The 20,419-nt window shown below is 35.7% G+C and overlaps 1 protein-coding gene across 7 annotated transcripts in view; it reads left to right on the top strand.

Annotated features, from left to right (window-relative positions):
- OPA1 (optic atrophy 1 (autosomal dominant)) overlaps positions 1-20,419 on the top strand; it is a 98,426-nt gene that overhangs the window by 64,826 nt on the left and 13,181 nt on the right. For 6 of the 7 annotated variants that reach the window (XM_005873199.2, XM_005873201.2, XM_005873202.2 and 3 more), the window contains 3 exons: positions 2,928-3,044; positions 4,560-4,653; positions 5,153-5,263. In XM_005873199.2, the coding sequence (XP_005873261.1) occupies positions 2,928-3,044; positions 4,560-4,653; positions 5,153-5,263 (322 nt within the window). Of the gene's footprint in view, positions 1-2,927; positions 3,045-4,559; positions 4,654-5,152; positions 5,264-16,686; positions 16,952-20,419 lie in introns of those variants that run through there. The other variant, XM_014545319.1, reaches the window with a different exon arrangement.

Here is a 20,419-nt window from a genome sequence, read left to right as displayed (position 1 = left end):
TAATTGTCATCATTGCAAAGTTTTCAGTCCCCATATGGATTGCTGGATATAATAGGTCATGCGCTGTCCCTGTCCTTTGTAGCCTTTGTTACCTTAAGGACTCTAGTTTTCCATTTCTATGTTTAAGTACCAACCTTACCGGCTTAAAAATGTAAGCTTTTAACACTGCTCTCTCTGTTCCATATCCTTCTGATGAAAATTGGAGTTGGGTTGAGCACAGGAGAAAAATTCAGAAGGGGAATATTGAAGTAATGACTGCAGTAGGAGAAGAGGGAACCTATTTCCCTGGCCACAGGCGCTGGCACCCTGGACCACAGGGCTGGCAGCTTCTCCGGGTGGCTGCAGCCTGAGACCTCAGGCGGGTGACTTGTCCGTCTCCTGGGCTGCAGCCAGCCGCAGGTGCTGGCGCCTGGACCAAAGGTGGGCGGCTTCTTCTTTTGGCAGCTTCTTCTTCTGTTCTTCCAGGGAGGGCAGTCAGTTATGTGTATATGTGTGTGCATGCAAACATAGGCGTGTACACGTGTGTATGTGGAAATCTGCTGGGCAAGTCAAAACCATAGAAGAGTTGCCCCCTATCTCTTGAATCTTCCAGAGATATCCCCCACTTTTTTATTCTATCACTACTGGAGAGTCAGTATTTGCAGCCAGCCAGCCAGTGACTCTCTCAGTGTCTATTTCTGACTTCTTCTTTCCCTGTCTGTCTTCCAACCCCTAATCATATTTCCACCTGGATGCATCATTTTTACTCCCAATATGCTGTATAGAGGAGTCAGGATGCTGTCTTCCCATGAATAGTACTCAGTAACAAACCAATTGCATTTTAGTTGGGCAATGCCCCTACCCACCCTTCAAATCCCTTCCACCATGCATTTCTGTTTCCCTTTTTGTTTGTTGGATTGTTCTGCTGCTCCTTCTCCTCACCCCACCATCCTTGGATCGTAATGTAAAATTCTTTTACCATGTCAAAAAGTTATTAAAAATACAGGTACTTTGACAAAAAAAATATAGGTACTTCTCCGATCACCCGGCTCTTGCCTGCTGCCTGGGTTTCCGATCACTGTCAGCGGCAGGCGGCTTCTTCCGTCCTTCCCCTTTCGCCTCCCAGCATTACACCTACATCTGCAAATTAACTGCCATCTTTGTTGGTAGTTAATTTGCATATTGCCCTGATTAGCCAATGGGCAGCATAGCGAAGGTACAGTCAATTACCATGTTTGTCTATTATTAGATAGGATGAGGATAAAAATAATTACAGTTTAGACTACTTTTTGCTTACCTTCATGATGTTTATTTGGGGAAAATAAGAGTAAAAATGTTTCTGGGCCTGTGTTTCGTAGTTAGAGTGTAAGGGATCAAAACCTCACTTTAATATTAGCTTAAATTGGCTTAAGTGAAACCCAACGAGAAAAGTAATTCTAGTGAGACAATCATATAAAATTTCAGAGCCACATATAAATTCTTTTAAAGATTATCTGCTATTTATGTTTTCTCATTTAAGAAATGAGTATACATACTTACTTTAAATTCCACCAGAGTTCAGAACAAGAAAACTGACATTCAAAACAGTTATAGCTGTTATATGTAGTAGCTTTATTTATAAACTAGAGGCCCAGTGCATGAAATTTGTACACGGGTGGGGTCCCTAGGCCTGGCTGGTGATTAGGGCCTATGGGGGCCATCTCACCCAGTCCCAATTGGGGCCGGGCCAGCTGGGGCCTGCTGGCTGCTGGCTGCCAAATGGGACGGCCAGAGGGACAGGGCGGAGAGACCGCAGGAGGTTTGCCGGCCAGGGGGAGGGACTGAGGGAGGTTGGCTGGCCGTGGGAGGTTGGCTGTCGGAGTGCTGACCACCAGGGGTAAGCTCCTGTGTTGAGTGTCTGCCCCCTGGTGGTCAGTGCACATCATAGCGACTGGTTAACTGGTCATTTCAGTAGTAATTGTCACTTAGGCTTTTATATAGAGAGATTGAAAATGAAATTAAGACTAATGATTACATGAACATAGATTTAATTTATCCACATTGTCCTAGTTCTCATTAATAATTAGTTGTATCCAGTTTGATACTTTTAAGTTTTCTGTGGCTATAAGTACAGTGGGAGGAACTTTGTCCATATGTAGGATGTGGATTGGCTGCATATCTTAATTACTTTCTGTGAGCAAGAAAATCTCAGGGTTTTTTTCCAGGAGACACTTTGTTCAGTGCACTTTATGAACCTATAAAAATAGTAAGAAAGTTCTCTGATAGGAATAGTGGATGGACTAGATGTCAGGAGATGTGAATTCTAGTACAGTTTCATTCCATTCACTAGTAATATTACTTTTAGTAATTGATATAATTTCTCTGAGCCCCTTTTTTTCACCTGTCAAATGGTGGTGATGATACTTATTCTACCTACTTAATATTGTTATGCTTTAAAAACAATAGTGGTATGAAAGAACCTTGAACGCTAATGGAGTGTATAGCAATGGGGGGGGGTGGTTAGTGATGTAGTAACTGAAATTTAATAATCAGAAAGGAAATATTGTTGGGTTGGTTGATGGGCATGGTCTGAAACCACCTTTTAATCCTAACTCTATCCAAGGTTCACAATCTCTTGTTGCCTTTGAATCTTTACCTTGAATTAGGGTAAGATAATTTCTACTTTTGCTACTGTACAAGATGATTATTTGACTATAATAGCAATGGTTGTTAAAAAATACTGCAAATTTTGAAGTATATAAGCTGGTAAGGGGACAGACTAGTAGGAAATCTAATCTTTGTCTTGAAAAAATTTAATGGATAAAAAAAGTTGGTAGAATAACAATGTTGCCATTGGTTTTAATTAATTTTTTAAATATAAATAAGCTTTGTAGATGACTTTTCAGAATGTGTTTGATTAACTTGACAAGTGTATAATAACTCTGGTGTTTGTTTTCTTTTTTCATTAGATTAAGGACACTTGGCACCAAGTTTATAGAAGACATTTCTTAAAAACAGCTCTAAACCACTGTAACCTGTGTCGAAGAGGCTTTTATTACTATCAAAGGCATTTTGTAGATTCTGAGGTAAGGTTTCAAAAAACAAGTAGAAATGTTTTAGAGCAATAGTATTTTAGATGTTTAAAAGTAAACTTTAGCTTTAGCATTAATTTTAAGTCTTTTGATCTTCTGGAAAAAATGTATGATTTATAAAGAGTAATCTAGCCCCTATCTTTTCAAAGGTATTTACCACTTTGCTAGTATTTGCACCTTACATGTATATCATCCCAGTGCCTGTAAGATTGTGTGGGCATATAATAGGCACTAAACCGCTTTAAAATATTTTTTAAGAATTAACTTCTTCTTTTATAAAATAATACATTCCCATCGTAGAAAACAAATTCAATAAATAAATGTAAAAAATATGCAAAAGGAAATAGTCCCTTATAACCCTTCACCTAGAAGTAATTTTAATTAACATTTTTTATATTTTTTTGTTTAACTCTTTCTATGCAAGGTTGTATGTGTGTGTATGTGTATAAGACAGTCATCCATTGCATAGTGGAAATCATACTGTAAAAGAGTTTTTATTGTGCTAGTTTCCTATATTAGGTTGTAATTCTTTCTCTCAATAAAATCTTGCTTTAAATTATTATTTTAAAGCACTATAAAGTTTTTGGAATGGACAGTTGTAGTTTAATGTCACATTTTACAAAGTAACCTGTAGGTGGCAGCAAACGGATATATTTTGAGCATTTTTTTTTACAAGCAGAAATGTTTTGAAATGTATCCTGAAAATGCTCTATTGATCAGTGATCTTATTTGAGCCCCTAAAATGCTTTCCTTTTGAATTTTCAGCAGCTTAAAATAAATTTACAATTAAATGCACCTATTGTTAAAAAGTTGCAATTTTTTTGCCCTAATTTTAAATGTTGAGAAGACCTCTCTACAGAATAAACTTCTTTTTAAATATATATCATTAATTATTTTCATATACAGCTGAATTTCAAAAATTTCTTGAGTATACACTCAAAGAAAAGAGGTTAACCTAAGGACATACTTTAACATGGTTATGTGTTGAAACTAAATACAAATTAAAGGTCATAATTTGCTGTGGATTTCTACTTGTATAAAACATAATGAAATGCCCTATTTCCCAAGTTTATTTGCTTTCTTATTGGAATTAAAACAAAGTTATATAGATGTGTTGTAGATAGAACCCAAATTATGCAGAATTTGGTGGATCCTGTGCAGAAATTATTCAGTAGCTTCTATCTACAATAGGAATATACCCTGAGTGGCCAAATTATTATGACCACCCCATTAGTACAATGAAGTGAATTAGTTATGCAAATAATAATAATAATAAAAAAAAACCTTGAGAGTATTTGCTTAGGAATTTTTCAATATTCAGTATTTTTGGAAGTGTCAATGAAGTACTGATGGAGTGGTCATATAATCTGGCCACTCAGTGTAAATGTTAGGTAAGTCTGAGTATTTTTAAAGCTTAGGCTAGAGGCACTTATTTAGTAGTTGTCTGTGTTTATGATCAAATTTATGTTTAAACTTGCATTTGGTAATCTTAATTATCTGATATTTCAGTTGGAATGCAATGATGTTGTCCTATTTTGGCGAATACAGCGCATGCTTGCAATCACGGCAAATACTTTAAGACAACAACTTACAAACACTGAAGGTAAGTCACAGAGGAACCATTTTCTAATTTTGACATAAAAAATACAGTAATAACATCCATTTATAATAGCATGCTCTAATTCTTCCTTTATGATAGATTTATTTGAAAAATTGAAAATTATTATTTGCCCTTAAAATATTAATGAAAATAAATGATAACTGAAAAGCATGAAGACAAAACATATCAGGAGTCTCTCTTTATTACAGAAAAACTCTGTTAGAAAAGGACTCCTACGCATCACTTAGTTTTTTTGAGAAATCTGCACTTCTGTTAAAGTGTCAGGGCTTGAGAATATGACTCTCTGAGAAAATATATTAGTTTTATGTTGTTAAAAGCACTGAATAGTAGGTAAATATTCTCCCTGTAACTGTGAGAAGTCTGAATTTAATAGATCTAATGTGATGAGAAAAATAAGAACTTACTCCACGTATTGTTAATTTCATATCCTTGTCCATTCATAAAAACGGTGCTCCTCAGGTTTTTTATTTACTTTGAACAGTCAGACGATTAGAGAAAAATGTTAAAGAAGTACTGGAAGATTTCGCTGAAGATGGTGAGAAGAAGGTTAAGTTGCTCACTGGTAAACGAGTCCAGCTGGCTGAAGACCTCAGTAAGTACTTCCTCCTGCCTTTCCCTTTGCTGCCTTTTCACCGTCCCCAGTTCCATTCCTTGTTCATCCATTTAGCCTCAGACTTACAAAAAAGTATATATAAAGGACTTTTCTTTCTGAACTATTTGAGGGAAAGATGCTGACTTGAAGCCCCATCTCTTCTAAGTACCTTAATGTGTGTTTCTTAGAAATAAAGAGTCTTTCCTAGCAACCATTAAAATCAGGATGTTAATACTGATTACAACATCTAATTTCACACCCCATCCAAGTTCCCCTTTTGTCCTAATATTGTCCTTCCATGTCACAAGATGTTCCATGCTCATTCTGTACTCTACCTGACCCAGCTGCTTTTTTTTTTTTTTGAGAATGGTATCAAGAGCTGGGAACTGATACGCTCATTATTACTGGAATATTGCTGTTCCAAGACCCTCTCAGTGGAAAGAGCTAGGGAACAAACACTGCATGTGTGCATGCACACTCATAAATACACATACACACATTTGCATCTTATTCCTGGTCATACATATATGTCTGTATTAAAAACCATAAGTTGACATTAGTACTTATCATTTGAATTCAATAATCCAGGGTTCTTGTTTTCTCTTTTTCCATATTTGTAACTCCTTTTTCTGACAATGAGAAATCTGGCTCTAGGTATCATTAATATATTTACTTATTTTGATCAGTACTCCTTTATGTAACCAAACTTGTCGCTCTCCCCTTCATTGAACGAGCATTCTCTTCACCCAGCTCAGGCTTTTACACTGACTCCAGGCCACCTCCGCAGTGCCTCACCCTGTGCTGGTGCCCTTTTCACCTCATCTAGGCCTGACATCCCGTGTCAGGATGCCCTCTTCATGGAGTCCTTTTTACTGAGCTCAGGCTCTGTCCCTTTGTGCAGACATCTCCCCCTCTCATTCTCCCTCACCCTGCACTCTACTCAAGGAATCCCTCCTCACCTGAAGTCAGACTATGTTTTTATGGAGACGCCCTCTTCATCCTGCTTGTGCTCCAATGCCCTGCACCGACTACATTCCTACACAGACACTCTCCTCACCTCTAGGCCGGGCCACCAACTCCCCCATGTGAACACCCTCTTATACTTGGTCCGGCTTCTCACCTGCACTAGGCAGTATGGCTTTCCCTTCCCCTCCACCATCCCCACTCCACTTTGTGGAGTTATTTAGTTCTTTCCTGATGCTAGTAGGTTCTTAGCTTTAAGATGTTTTGCTTGCTTATTAAGATTTACTTAGATCCTCAAGAACCTAAGGAAGTCAGTGAAAGATTAATATTATTAAATAAAAATAAAAATACTGGGGATTGGCACTTCTCTTTGAGTCTACCTTGTTAATAAGTTTCCCTTACTTAAGCTTCATGAAACAAAGTATTTTTTCTTTCATTTTATACTTAAATGTATTATCCAGTGAGTTTTCTGATATCTAAAAGAGCATATGCTGAATAGAAAGAAGTTCTTCAAATTTTAAAACAGTTTCTAAGCTGAATTTATATCAGTACAATACAGTCACTAGAATATTCATGAGAAAGCAGGCAATTTTCCTATTTTATACCCTGAGCCTAAGCAGCCTGCTATTTTCCACGGTTTATCTTTTCCTTCTTGCTCCATTTCTAAGTTATCTGAACTCTTCATTTCTGTTTTTTCCTTTTCTTTCTTTAATAATCTTTTTTTGGAACATACTTTAACTTTTATTTCCATTTCCTATTGACTTTCTTTTGTTTTTGTTATTCATGTCACTTTGGCAACATAGTTAAGTTTGTGCTAACTTAGAGAAGATCTATGTTAACTCAGAGTTGCCAAAGATTAGCTGTGTTATCTTGGGCAGGTATCTCCCAGAGCCTTAGCTTCTTTGTGAAAATGACTACGTACTATAATAATTATTGCACAGCATTGTTAAGAGAATTAGTTCAAAACCATTTGGAAGTCCCTGGCTCATAATTTCATGCTAAATTAATGCTGTTCCAGGAAGAGCTGTGTCATATCACAATGTATACAGTATATCTCTTTTTTATTCCTCAGGACATAGTTATCAGACAATGAAAACTTCCATGTATTTTACCAGCGTATACATTTTTAAGTGATTTAGAAAATGATGTGTCTCTTCTCATGTGTGTAACCCCATGATTTTCCATTCCCAATTTGATTCTTTAAAGAACGTGTATTACTAACACAAATTTGTGCACTGTCAAGCTAGGTCATATGTTCTGCTGATTTTCCTTGAAATGATTGACTACCTCTGTTCATATAAAATTATGATCACATTAATGTATCAAATAATGTACTTGGAAACAAGTGTTTGACTAGTGACTCAGCTTCGTTAGTCCCACTTAGGGAGATGAGCCATGACTTGGTCCATTAGTTGTAAAGAATATTGAATATATCTCCTTATTGTTTATCTTCAGTCTAACACTTGGGAATCTGGTCTTGGATACTTTCAGCGAGAAAAGTTTACACAGATCAAAGTGTCTAGTATAGCACATTCAGTTAGAATATAGCATGTTAGTTAACAATTTAGAGAAGAGAGGCAATCAAGAGAGTTTTTACTGTGATTTTAAAATTGTACAGGGTAGAACATTGTAGAGATTGGTAAAATTTGATGCATCACATTTATTGCCAGTCTAAAATTTGCTTGATTTTAAATAATTTCACCACTTTACTTTGGAGATTCACCAACTGGTGTTAGCCTTTAAGATGAGTACAAAAGAAGTAGTACAGTATTCTCTCATCTTCTAAAAAAGATATACCATGTTCACTAGTGAAATGAAATCATGAAGCTGGAATTAGGAAGGTCAAAGAAATGAGAGAGGAGCCCACTTCTAGTCTCCGGAGGCTCCTGGGAAGAGGAGTCATACGTAGAACTAGAACTCTTCGGAGATATGGTAGATTCCATAGCTGGAGCAGGGAAAGGTAGGATGAACCTGGAGCATCTTAAGGTATAGAAAGTAAGGAATTACTTGAAGAATGGTGGGGACATGTCAACAGGATATAGAGCCAGCTCGAAGAGGCTCCAGCTGGCCAAGACTAGGATAATTTGGGTCTGAAGATAAATAATGATAGTTATAAATTATAACCCAGTCAGTAAAATAAATCCATGTTAATATTTATATTAATAAATGAATAAAATCAGTGATGAGGAATGGGATGTTTGTATAATCACACAAAATATCTCCATACAAAATAATTAAAAAGAGAAAAAGAGTAATTTTACATTGGAGAAGCCTTGGCGATACCACCTAGTCAAGCGGTCAAAGTTAATATCAGTAATGGTCAAATCAGACCTGTGGACGCCTTATAGAATGCAGTGAGAAGAACCTAGCATCACTTCTAGCGATGTATAACTTAAGTCCCATTATAAAGATACACCAGACAAACCTAAATTAAGGCACAGTCTACAAAATAGCCTGTAGTCTTCAAATGCATCAATATCATGCGAGACAGGAAAGACTGGGATCTGTTCTGGTTGAAGGAGACTAAAGAAATGCAATGTGTGTGCCTGCACAGGCCCTTTTTGCTCTAAAGGACATTAGTGGTCCAGTTGATAAAATGTGAAGGGGATCTGAGGGTTACAAGGTAGTAGTCCCTCAGTGTTAATTTTTAAACTTTATTTGTTAAATTAGTACTCTTTAGGAAAAGATCCTTGTTTGTAGCTTATACCAATAGAATATTTGGGGCTTCAGGGGCATAATGGAGTAAATGATTGAGGGAAAATATGTTCTTTGTAGTATTCTGACAACTTTTCTCTAAGTCTAAGATTATTTGCATTAAAAATGTTTAATTGTGTTTTTATAACTGATAATGGATCAGGCTCATATGAAAATAATTTAAAGAAAACGACACTTTTGAAAATACGTCTTTGAAGATGTCAAAAGACTGTTACCTCATGAACAGTTTAATAAGATACACAGCTCATCTGTTCACCTTAGTTTTTTATTTGCAGTGTCTAGTCACACTTAGACCTGTGTGGTGTGTAAATATGCCCACTTTGACTTTGATAAAATTATTTTGATTTTGTAATGAATTTTATTTCAAAGGATATAAATAGATATTTAAATAGTGTTAACTTGGATAAAATCTATTTGGATTTCCAGCAGAATTTTTAATAATGTTTCCAACCTATTTATTCAGACAGACTTCAGTTTTAAAATGCTTTCTTTGGAGAGGGGAAGATTGGTATACTATAACTTAAATCAACGTTTTTCTATTATGCTCTGTTTTATGATTTATAAAATGTATTTTATAATTGTCATTATATAGAACAAGTGATAGTGCTGTCACCTCACAGACTTATTTTTAGAGTTTGTTCTCCATCCACCTCAAGCACTAGTGCTAATTGCTGGCAGTGTTGCTAAACTGAGTTTCATCAGTCCACCCGGGAATTCTCTTATTGTTTGCCGTGAATATGGTGTCAGCTGTTAACTAGGTTATTGTGAGTGTTTGGACCTTAAATTAATTGCTTAGGATTCAGACCTTAGGTTTCTTTTAACTCTTGTTCATGAAAGCTCGAGTTACACTTTTCATTCTCTGTGTACATAACCAAAGAATCAGTGATACACAAGAATTAAAGGGGCATTACCAATCCTTTAGATCGCTCTTTCCAAGAACTATGGAGTCTTTCCTATTTTACAGTGCATTCCTTTTCATTTTGGTATCAGAACCTGAGCTGTTTATGAAGGTATTTTTCTCTCCCAGATATTAGGCTTTGTGCTTTACATGCATTCTCATAGGTACAGTCATTTTTCTTATTTTATAGATAAGGAAATAGAGGCTTAGAAACACATAGATAATAAGTGGTAAAGCCAAGAATCAACCCCAAGTCTTTTAACTACTGTTCCAAACTAATTTGAGGAAGAAAAAAACAAAACAATGGTTCTTTACATTTGGATACTTCCATAGTTGACAATATACTTTACGGAGTAGGTCAGAAAGACACACATAATAGTGATGATGATGATCATCCTTTGTACTTCCTACACTATAAAAAGCTTTGCAATTTAAACTCAAATGATATGAAAACTGATAGAATTAGAACATCTGGGTAAGAGATTAGAACATTGAATGCAAGTGAAGCCACAGAACAGATTGGAGGAAGTTCATTTTCTTTGTATGACTTGTAATCACACCTCGAAGTATACTGTCAAATTCCACCACGGTTAAGTAGTATCTGAGTGCCCCAAACTCAGACACGGCTTTTCAGTGTGACGTGTTCATGCTTAGAGGCTTAAGCTCCAGCTCTAACAAATGCAAAATTTTTATGGAGCAATTGAGGCTTTTTGTTGAGTTGGTCTGTGAGTGTTGAAATGTTTTATAGTAAGCTTCAGTGTATTTCTTCATAATTCTTGTACTTCATAGATGTGCTTCAGTCAAAACTGAATGCTTCATACTTATCTCATTTACTTACCAATAACTGTGAAAACAGTGGTAAACTCCTGTACTTGGGCTACCAATGCACAGGCTTATTTTAATGCTATAGTGTGATGTCCTTAATGTTAAAAACAGTGTAACTTAAAGAGGCTGGTAAATTAGAATTTTCCAATATCCGCGCCTTTTTTCTCTGGCAATTAATTTGCTCTGCTGACTCCCTACGCGAGGTGGCAACAGCTGGCCTTTTTACTGGAGCCGGGGATTAGAGAGCAGGAATCTCAGCAGCGTGCTCGGCCTCTTGCCTCTGTTGACTGTTCTTTATTGTTTGATGCCTGAGCATCTCCCAGACAGCAAGCAATTGTTTCTCGAAGCTTAAAGTTTGTTTCTCTTGGGAGTGTACAATGCTGGTGGCGCTTGTCTTTGTGTCTCTTCACTTTCCCAGTCTCCTCTTATCCTCCACCCTGTGCTTTCTCTTGATAATTAGAAAGGAGCAAAGATACAAGCTTTGTATCTTAGTGTGCGGGAGATTCAGTTTTGACTTTAGAAACTTAGAAATATAGACTACAAATGGAAACTTCTTTTTTTTTCTCAGCTACCAGATATTCAGTAACAAATCATTTTTGTAATGAAAACTTCGTTCTCCATAATTAAGGTACATTTTAAAAATTATGATGATAAAAAAGGGAGCGGCAGCAGAATGATTCAGTACTGCCACTTTAAAGTTAAGATCGAAGAAAAACGTTCCACAGCCGCTTAAATCTAAAAAGACCTTTCACTGGCCCTGAAACAATTCTAATTAATAGGCTAGTTAAAAATGTCTTCACGCCACATTAAAAATGGAATAAAAAGTAGTCAGAACATATGTAGATGGAACTCTCAGCCAGTGTGATTTTGTTGTTCTTCATGTAGAAAAGGAAAATATCAAGACATTCTTGAATTTGATTTTCATCGGTTACTCCACATTAATGAGCCTCTCCCATACCCGCCATGTGCTTGAGGGCCACGATGGGTACAAATAATGGCCATGAAGCAGTGAGAGACTGAATAGAAAGATTATTAGAATCAGAATTTGGAACTTAAAATTACTATAGAAAGGGAAAGTCAGAGGTTTAAAACTATTTTTCCATAGCGGGGCTCTGGCACACATATTTTGACAAGTCTCCCTCAATAGGTGATTGGTTCCAGGTCACCACCACCCGCCCTTCTGCCCCTGAACTAGTGCAGTTCTCCCTGTTCGCAGCAGTACAGTTAGTTATTAATTGGGATAAAATTGACATCTATCTTCTTTTAGTAGAGTCTGATAAATGTGTGTGACTGTTGAAAATTTGGTAAATTATTTGAACTATAAGTAGCATGTTTGTTTTGTTTCTGTAGATGTAACCATAGAAAATGAATTTTAAAGGGATTTCAAGGAGGAGGGGGTGGAATTAAGTTGTAGAATGCTAGGTAGGCCCAGAAAGCATTCAAACAACAAACAAACAAAAAAAGCACACAGAGAATAGAGTCAGTTGCCCTGGAGAGAAAGCATGAACTGTAAGGACCTAAGCCCTATAACATCATTTATATCTAAATACTGTTACTGTTTCTTTGGCCAATAATTAAAAGACATTAGTACTGCTTTTCTCGTCTCCTGGGTTCTAGCACATTTCTAAGCAGTCTTTTCCCTGTGTCTCTCTTTTCTTATGTCTCTCATGTGCCTTCTTCTAGATCATTATCATGGGTCCGAAACCAGTATTTTTCCTCTGCTCTTCTTATTTACCTTCTTTCAGTGATTAAAAACCTTCCTGAGGTACTGCCAGTGATATTTAACTGAGCAGACGGCAGGCTTCCCAGTCTAGTCAACCAAAACAACCAATTTCGGGGGGAAAATTTATGCTTACTATGACTGACCTATTCTCCCAAAGTGACTTGGTTCTTTCATAATTTCACCATACCTATATGTTACATAGTGTATGTGCTCTGTGACTGTTTGATTGTGAGCTTTTGTACAGACGCTGTCTTTGCCCCCTTCTTTTGACTTCATAAAGAAGCTCTCTCTTCGCATCCTAAGGAACTCTTTTCCACTCTGTCATGCCAGAAAGCTACCATCTCCTTTCCCTCCTAGAGCAGCTTGCGTTTGCTACATTCACCCTGGACCCACTCCCTTGCTAACACCTTTGATCTGACTTTCATCCCTTTTGAAACCACTTCTTTCTGGTCACCAAATGATTTGCTAATTGCCAGTTCACCGAATCACTTTCATAATTTTTTTAAGATTATTAGGAATTTTTAAGTTGATTGGAATATTTTCATCCTCTTTTACATTTGTGTACTTTTTGGAATGGTTATTAGTAGGAATGAGTATAGTTGGAAAGTGGAAAGATTCACTGCAGAGTAAGTAACTTTTTCTATTTTATGTTATCAGTGTTGATGGTCTCTAAGGCATCTTTTCAGGGTAAAAGGGATTAAATTTTTAAATTTTGCCTCTGAAATAATATTTTTCATAGTAAGGTGAAATTGCTAAACTAAAGCATCTAAGGAAGATAATGAAGATTATTTTTACCTTGAGTCTCCATAGGTGAAGTAGACTCTGCTTTGTGCTGTAGCTGAGAGAGAGAGAGAGAGAGAGAGAGAGAGAGAGAATATCAAGCCGTCCTCAGGGAGAGTTCTGTTAGAAAGTAATTTACAAACAGTATTTCCCACCACGAGCCTGAGTGGTGTGCTTTCCAGGTTATTGATGAGAAAATCCAGACTCATAGAGGGGCTTTATAAGTCAAGCACATTTTTCATGGCCTAAGTCTATTTTTTAAGGCAATATTGAAGAGTATTAGTAAATTGGTACAAGGTTAAAAGAATATTTCTCTGGTGCTCCATGTCTTACTAGCAAGTATATTCTTTTTGCTTTAAATTCAGGTTTTAACTGATTAAAATAAAAATAAAGATAAGAAAGGTCTCTTTAGTAATTTATGGGTTGAATTTTTCATTTATCAATTTAAAGTAAGTTTTATTTATGCCTTATTGTGATAGGTGTTTATGTGTATATTATGTATAAAAAGGCCAGTGCATAGAATTAACGCTACGAATTAGGCTGTTTTTTTCCCTTGCTAATAACACTTACCACTTCCTTACTGACTGAGTTACAAATGAAGTAACATTGTTGAACATGGGATTAAACTTTGATTTGTTTTATTTTTAATTATTTATGCATCCTCTTCATTTCTAAGGTGGGAAAAAAATAGAATCTAGTCATTGAAAACAATCTAATCACAAACAATCCATTGGCCTGTTAAACGGCATATTAAAAAAAATAAAATTAAGCAAGACAAGAATAAATTTTTTTAAAAAAAGAGCGATCTTGAAGGACAAATTGATGCACACTAAACTTGTAACCTCTGGGAAGTGAGGTTCTCAGGATAGTTGGAGAGGGGATTAAGAGCAAAAGGAATTGTAATGTTTTACTATTTTATACATTTCTAAACTATTTTCCCAAATGAGCATAATTTCATATTCTTAATTATCATAGTCATGGAAATGATGAAGCTAATTCATGATAAGATTAATCTTAAAAGTGATAGAATATTTTCCCAAATAACTTCTTGGTGATTGTGACACTTTACGGGACCACATAGCACTTGCTCATCAAGGCACCCTCCTAAGTGTTAGGATTCACTTTCATTTCATCTCATTTCCAGTAACTGCCTGTCATGGATCTGTCATATATGAGTGAATTGAAATCTGTCTTGAATTAGTGAAGTTTTCAAGCTTTTGCAACTCATTTAAGATAATAGATTCTCTGTGCGTCATTGTTATCTACTGTGTATGAAAAGAGTCCATTTTAATTTCTCTTACAAAGGCTATTTCATTTTTCCTTAGTTTTAGTATTTTGAATTATAGAAGGAAGTTCAATTAGATCACTTTTTCTGGGCCAAGGAACTCAAGTCTTTTTAGTCTTTCCTTTTGTTGATGTCACTTTTTACTTTGAGTCATATGTATAGACTGTACCTGTCTTCTCCAAGTACACTACCAAATGTTTAGGTGTTTTTGTTTTAATTCTTTTTATTATCACACAACTAGTATATATGCATTGTGGAAAATTAGAAAATATAGATGGCAAAATTTATAAAACAATTGCCACTACCTAGAAGTAACCACTGTAACATTGTACTCTAAGACAATTTTAATATTGTCTTAGGGACATCATTTCTGTCACACATATTCATGAAGAGATCTTAGGTTGGCTTTCTCTTACACCTCAAATCTTCAGTTCATCATGCTCCTATTTCTAGTTTCTCAGAGTAGGCTAAATTTTTCTTCATATAAACTTATTTCAAAAAGGTTCACTGAGAGGAAAAGCAGCATTAGTAAAAATAAAATCTATAGTACCAGTTACTATAAATAGGTCCGGTATACCAAGGCTATTTTGTAGCAGAACATGTACTGAAAATTACCCTCTTTTGAAAGTTAATTCCTGCCTGTATTCAGGACCTGGCTCTTCCTACGTATGCCTGCACCTTCTTTATGTCTCTCCTTTCTTTAAAAATGTTCAAGTCATTCGCAGCTTAAACCTGTTGGATTGATTCTTCTATGTACTCTAGCTACTTTTGATCTTAATTCTCTTTTAAACAGGAAACCTTTGAATGTTTGCCTGCTACTTCCACTTTTAATATCCCTCAATTCTTAACTTTGTAATTTTTTATTCTCATTTCTACTTAAATTGTTTCTCTAAGATTGCTGGCAATGAAGAGAAAGCAATGAATAGGAAATATATATATATATCCAATATGCAGAATGTCCCCTCCGGAGTTCGACGGGGAGACTGGGAGTGCGATCGCTCGCTATGACATGTGCTGATCACCAGGGAACAGCATGGAACATGGGGGGTGACCAGCTGTGGCTGTGGGGCTCTGAGGGAGCGAGGGAAGGGGAAGGTGGGGAGGAGGAGGAAACTGTGTGGTGGCAGCACACAGGTGGCATGGGAAGGAGGAGGCGGGGAGGCAGGAACCTGATGAGCTCTGATCGCAGGCCAGGCCTAGGGACCCCTACCCATGCATGCATTTCATGCACCAGGCCTCTAGTTTTCATATAACTGTCTGATTTGGTACTTTGGAATCCAAATCCTGCTTAGGACTCAGTATCTGTCCTTTACATTTGTAGAGAGCTGTACACTTGACAAAATGTGTTATGTTTGTCCATGTATGCACCTTGTAGAGGCCTGAGGCTTGTAAGGTATTATCCCCATTGTTCAGATGGGGAAATTGATACTCATATTTATGTCAAGGCTGGGACTAACCACATGTGTTAGAGATGGTATATTTTTAGATTTGTTTTGGAATTTTGTTCATCTTTAGTCTTTGGGCTTGTTCTTGTGGGTGACTATGGATAACCAAGTTCATATAATTTTGCTTCCTTTCTTATATTATTTTCACTGCCTACTCTCCTAGGTAAACTAATTATTAAGTATCTAGGACAATGGATTTGTCTCCTAAAGACATGTAATGGTTTGATTCTTCATAAAGGATAACCCAGATTGATAAATCTATGTATGTATTCTTAATTGCTATTGCAATATTTTTATTTCCCTTTTCTATAGAAAAAATAGTGACTTAAAATTTAAAGGTGACTTTCTAAATTAATAAATATGTGGAATTAATTCTGAAGTTATTTTCATTCCTTTGACCCTTATTGTGAAGGCTCTGAAACCAGTATCAGTAATGATACCTCCTTACAAGGTTATTGTGAGAAATAACTGAAAACTTCTGAAATCAAGCTCAGGAAACATGAATGCCTGTTAATTTTTGTGATAAGTTTAATAATATTTTGTACTAATGCAGCATCTTATTTAAAAGATATAATTGTATTTCATTTTTGCTTTGGGTATCACTTAACTTTATTAAGGCCTATAGTTTTTTAATTCCATATTTTTTCATAAACTTTTAGCTTGGTTCATAAATCAGAATTACATTCTGTTTTCGTATTATTTTCTTTTACTTTTAAAATTACATTAATGAGTTGACTGTTTAAGAATCATTCTCATAATTCATTCATCTGTCTCGCCTCCTTTTTAAAGCTTCAGCACTGAAGGCCTTTTGACAAACCAATATTTATAACAGTTTGACAGCGGGATGAGGAACAGCGTTTGTCTTTGTAACAGCTTGAAGAAAGACCCTTTCCAGGACCCAGTCATGCAGTTACAATCTTGACCTCTTTCTTATGCTGGGAACATACATACAGCAGCATGTGTTTTCTTGTCCCATTGACTGTCCATTCACTTCCCATCTGTTTTGCAGCCTTAAAGGAACAGAAGGGGCCCTCTTCTTATAAATCTGTCTTTGCAAGTGATAAATGATGTCCTGTCTCTTTAAGGGCTGCCTGGGTGGTTTTCCTTTTCTTAAAGTATTTCAACTTTTCTAACAAAATTCAGGATAAAATATACTTTTAAGAATAAGAGAAAATAGAAAAGAAAAAATGATGGATTATTTTAAAACCTCGATTGGAACTGACTATTTTACTGGTCATTAAGCTAAAGCTTTCCCAATTAATTACCTTAATCATATTTTAAAAATTGTATTGATACTTAGATTGTTCAACAGGAACAAAAGAATGTGTTCATTTTGAGATAGTGTATTTATTTAAACTTTTGTTGAAGAAAATAAAACAATGTATTATTAACGAGTTAGCAAGTAAAATATCTTTAAAAGATTTTTTCCCCGCCACATTTTGTGTTAATATATATAACTAATATGGAGCATTTTATGTACTGGGTACAGAATAAAATAATTCACAGTAGACTTACAATCTTAAGGTAGAATCAATCTAACTTTTACATTTAAAAGACAGTCATGAATCCCAATCGTGAATCTTCTGTTGCTGAAAATAAATACTTTTAAGTATAGATGCTTATCATTGGTTTCTAAGAATTGAGCAGATATTAATTTATTTTTTCTCCCATGCAGATATATTCATAGAAGTTTACATATAACAAATATACCCCCCAAATATTCTTGAATAACTGGCATAAAAAGGATTACCAGTATAAAAAGACCACTTTTAGACTATTAGAGTATATTATATGAAGCAGCTGCCTAGTAATATATCTTCCTCAACTAGCATGATAGTTTATTTATTAATTTCCTGCCTTATCCTAAAAAAGGATTTGAGGCAGCTTACAAAGACCTATCTTGTGCAAAAGGTAAAAATGGAAAAGTTAAATGGAAGGGAAGATAAAATCCAGGCAAGTGAAATTTGGGGTAAGATTGGTACCCCCTCAAAATACATGCTCAAGGGTTCTAGATACTTTGCTATAAGTATGCTACAAATTTAGCCCTGCGGTTCCTAGGGACTGACACAAAAATGGAAAGCAAAGTGGATTACATGACTTATGTTAACTCTCAAACAACAACATAGCAGTTGCGTAGATGAAACATAGGTATTCCCAGAACACACACCTGAGAGAAGTTTATCAGTCCTCATAACACTGAGTTATATGATATAGTGAATCAGATGGCTGTATATAATCATGAATTTTATGGGGCTCTTTCATGTTCTCAATGTCAGCAAATAACATAAGCAATTCTGAGCAAAATCAAAATGATGCAGTTCAGATACATAGCTATTTGGTGTGGCTGATCTAAAGATGAAATATATAAATCTTAGAGAAATAGATGAATTATGCATATCCCATCTAATATTCCATAAATAATATTTCTTACAGCTGAGCCTTTTAGAAAGTATCAAGTAGCAGAAAGTTCAAGGTTTTACACTCATTGACATTGACAAACCTGGAATGGTGCTACTCTTTGTCAGTTAAGGGCAGATATATAAGAATTAATACTATAGTTAGCTGAACGAAATTAGGGTTGCCATCTACTTAGGAAAGTTGAAGGGCCTAACCAATATAAAGGCCTGAGTATTAGGCTACTCTATGTTCATCCATACTGAAATCTTTTGGAGAATTCGACTTAAAAATATTAAGAATGTATTTTAAGAGGTTTTGATTATATTAGCCAAAAGGTGCTTGATAGAAATGCTTACAATTAAGAGTTTTTAAAAAAAGCTAAATTTATTCATAAGTCACTTTGAGCTTTTTATATATTGAGTAGACATAAGTTATACTTTACCTCACAGACTTTCTTTATGGCAGCTCTTTTCTTCCCTAAATCCTATTGTTTGGGGGTTTGAAAATAGCAAATTTTTTAAATAATTACCTTTAATGTTTGAATTAAGTACTGGTTAAATCAGATCACTCAACAATGAATGAATGAACTATGAATATTCATGGGCATCTATTACATAGCAAGTGCTGTGCTAGGCTGAGTGATTTTAAATGGCAGACTTTTTGTAAGTATATGATTCAGACAAGCAGTCCCACATTGATTTCTGGAAAAGGCAGTATAAAACCGATCTCTCTAAATTGAATTATATAGCCCTGTGAGAATATTGTCATTTGTGATTGCATTTTTCACTAGGAGCTTAACATGAAATTTAAAAAGATACTAAGTAATAAACAAAAGATAATAAACAAGTTTTAAAAGATGCAATTAAAACATGATCAGTTAGAATAGTACCTGTCAGTTCTAAGTTTGAAAGTAACATGGGCTTTGGATTCTTCTAACAGATTCCTTCATTTTATAGATAAAGAAACTAGGACTGACTTGTCTACGGTCATAAAGTTAAAGGCAAAGCTGATACTCGAAACAGTTAATATGATCACAGGATTGTATACCTTTTAATACATTGTTTTATCTTTATAAAAATCAGGTAAAATAACTAACCTTTTTATTATTTGGGGGTGTTAGACCAGGATTTATATAACCTTTTTTCCATCAAACACCTTTCATTATTGTATATGCCTGTAAAGTCTATGTTTTAGAGATTTGTCTACAATAATGAACTTATACCAAATGATTATTATGCAAGTAGATGTAATTCTAGCCCAAACAAAGATTTTCATTTGAACTTTTGAAGCAATGGAAATAACCCAGAGACTCTGTTACCATTTTCACAGACACCCTATAAGTCTGGGACCCCACCCAACTTTGAAATGACCATCCCAATCTCAAGTAGCTTTCCAGAACATAGGAAATGAAGCTCCTTCTGTAATAAGCAGTAATCTTGTTTGTCTTCATTAATGAGTCTGTTTAAAAATAAGTGTGTGTGTTTGTAGGGGGAAAAAAAACTACAGGCCAAGATTGAGAAGATAAGTGTTAGATTTAGTACACCTTTGACTATCTCTTTGGTTCTTCCTTTCATTCACTGTAAAACGTGCACATTCCTCCTTGTGCTAAATCTAAGATTTGGAGTTAGTTTTGAGAATCTTGGTTCTGATCTCTTATTCACCTTTTGTTGTTGTTGTTTTCTTTCTTTGTTTCCCTTTACCCTATATGATTCCTTTAAATACTGAATTTCTAAAGAGCACTTACTAATCTACACTAATAAAAGAGAAACATGGTAATTAGCGTACGACCGCTACCCTTTTCATTGGCTAATCAGTGAGTATATGCAAATTAACTGTCAGCCAAGATGGCGGCCGGCAGCCAGGCACTGAAGCGAGCACGAGGCTTGCTTGCTGCAGACTCCAACGTTCCCCGCCTCACTTGCCAGCCTCTCAGTTGCAACTCTAAGCAACTATATACTATGTTGCAAATAAGAAGCTAAACAAAACCCCAGAAAAGGGCTTCCATTCAGCCGGGCTCAGACCTCAACATTGTATCTATGTTTTCAGCAGCAAGGCCTCAAAGCTAAAACTGGCCCAGAAAAAAAAAAAAAAAAAAGAGAAGAAAACAAGGAGCGGTTGGAAGCTT

Source organism: Myotis brandtii, unplaced genomic scaffold (genome assembly GCF_000412655.1).
Source record: "Myotis brandtii unplaced genomic scaffold, ASM41265v1 scaffold4, whole genome shotgun sequence".
Lineage (NCBI taxonomy): Eukaryota > Metazoa > Chordata > Mammalia > Chiroptera > Vespertilionidae > Myotis > Myotis brandtii.
Note: the sequence above shows the minus strand (reverse complement) of the source record. Positions and strands in the feature narration are given on the sequence as shown.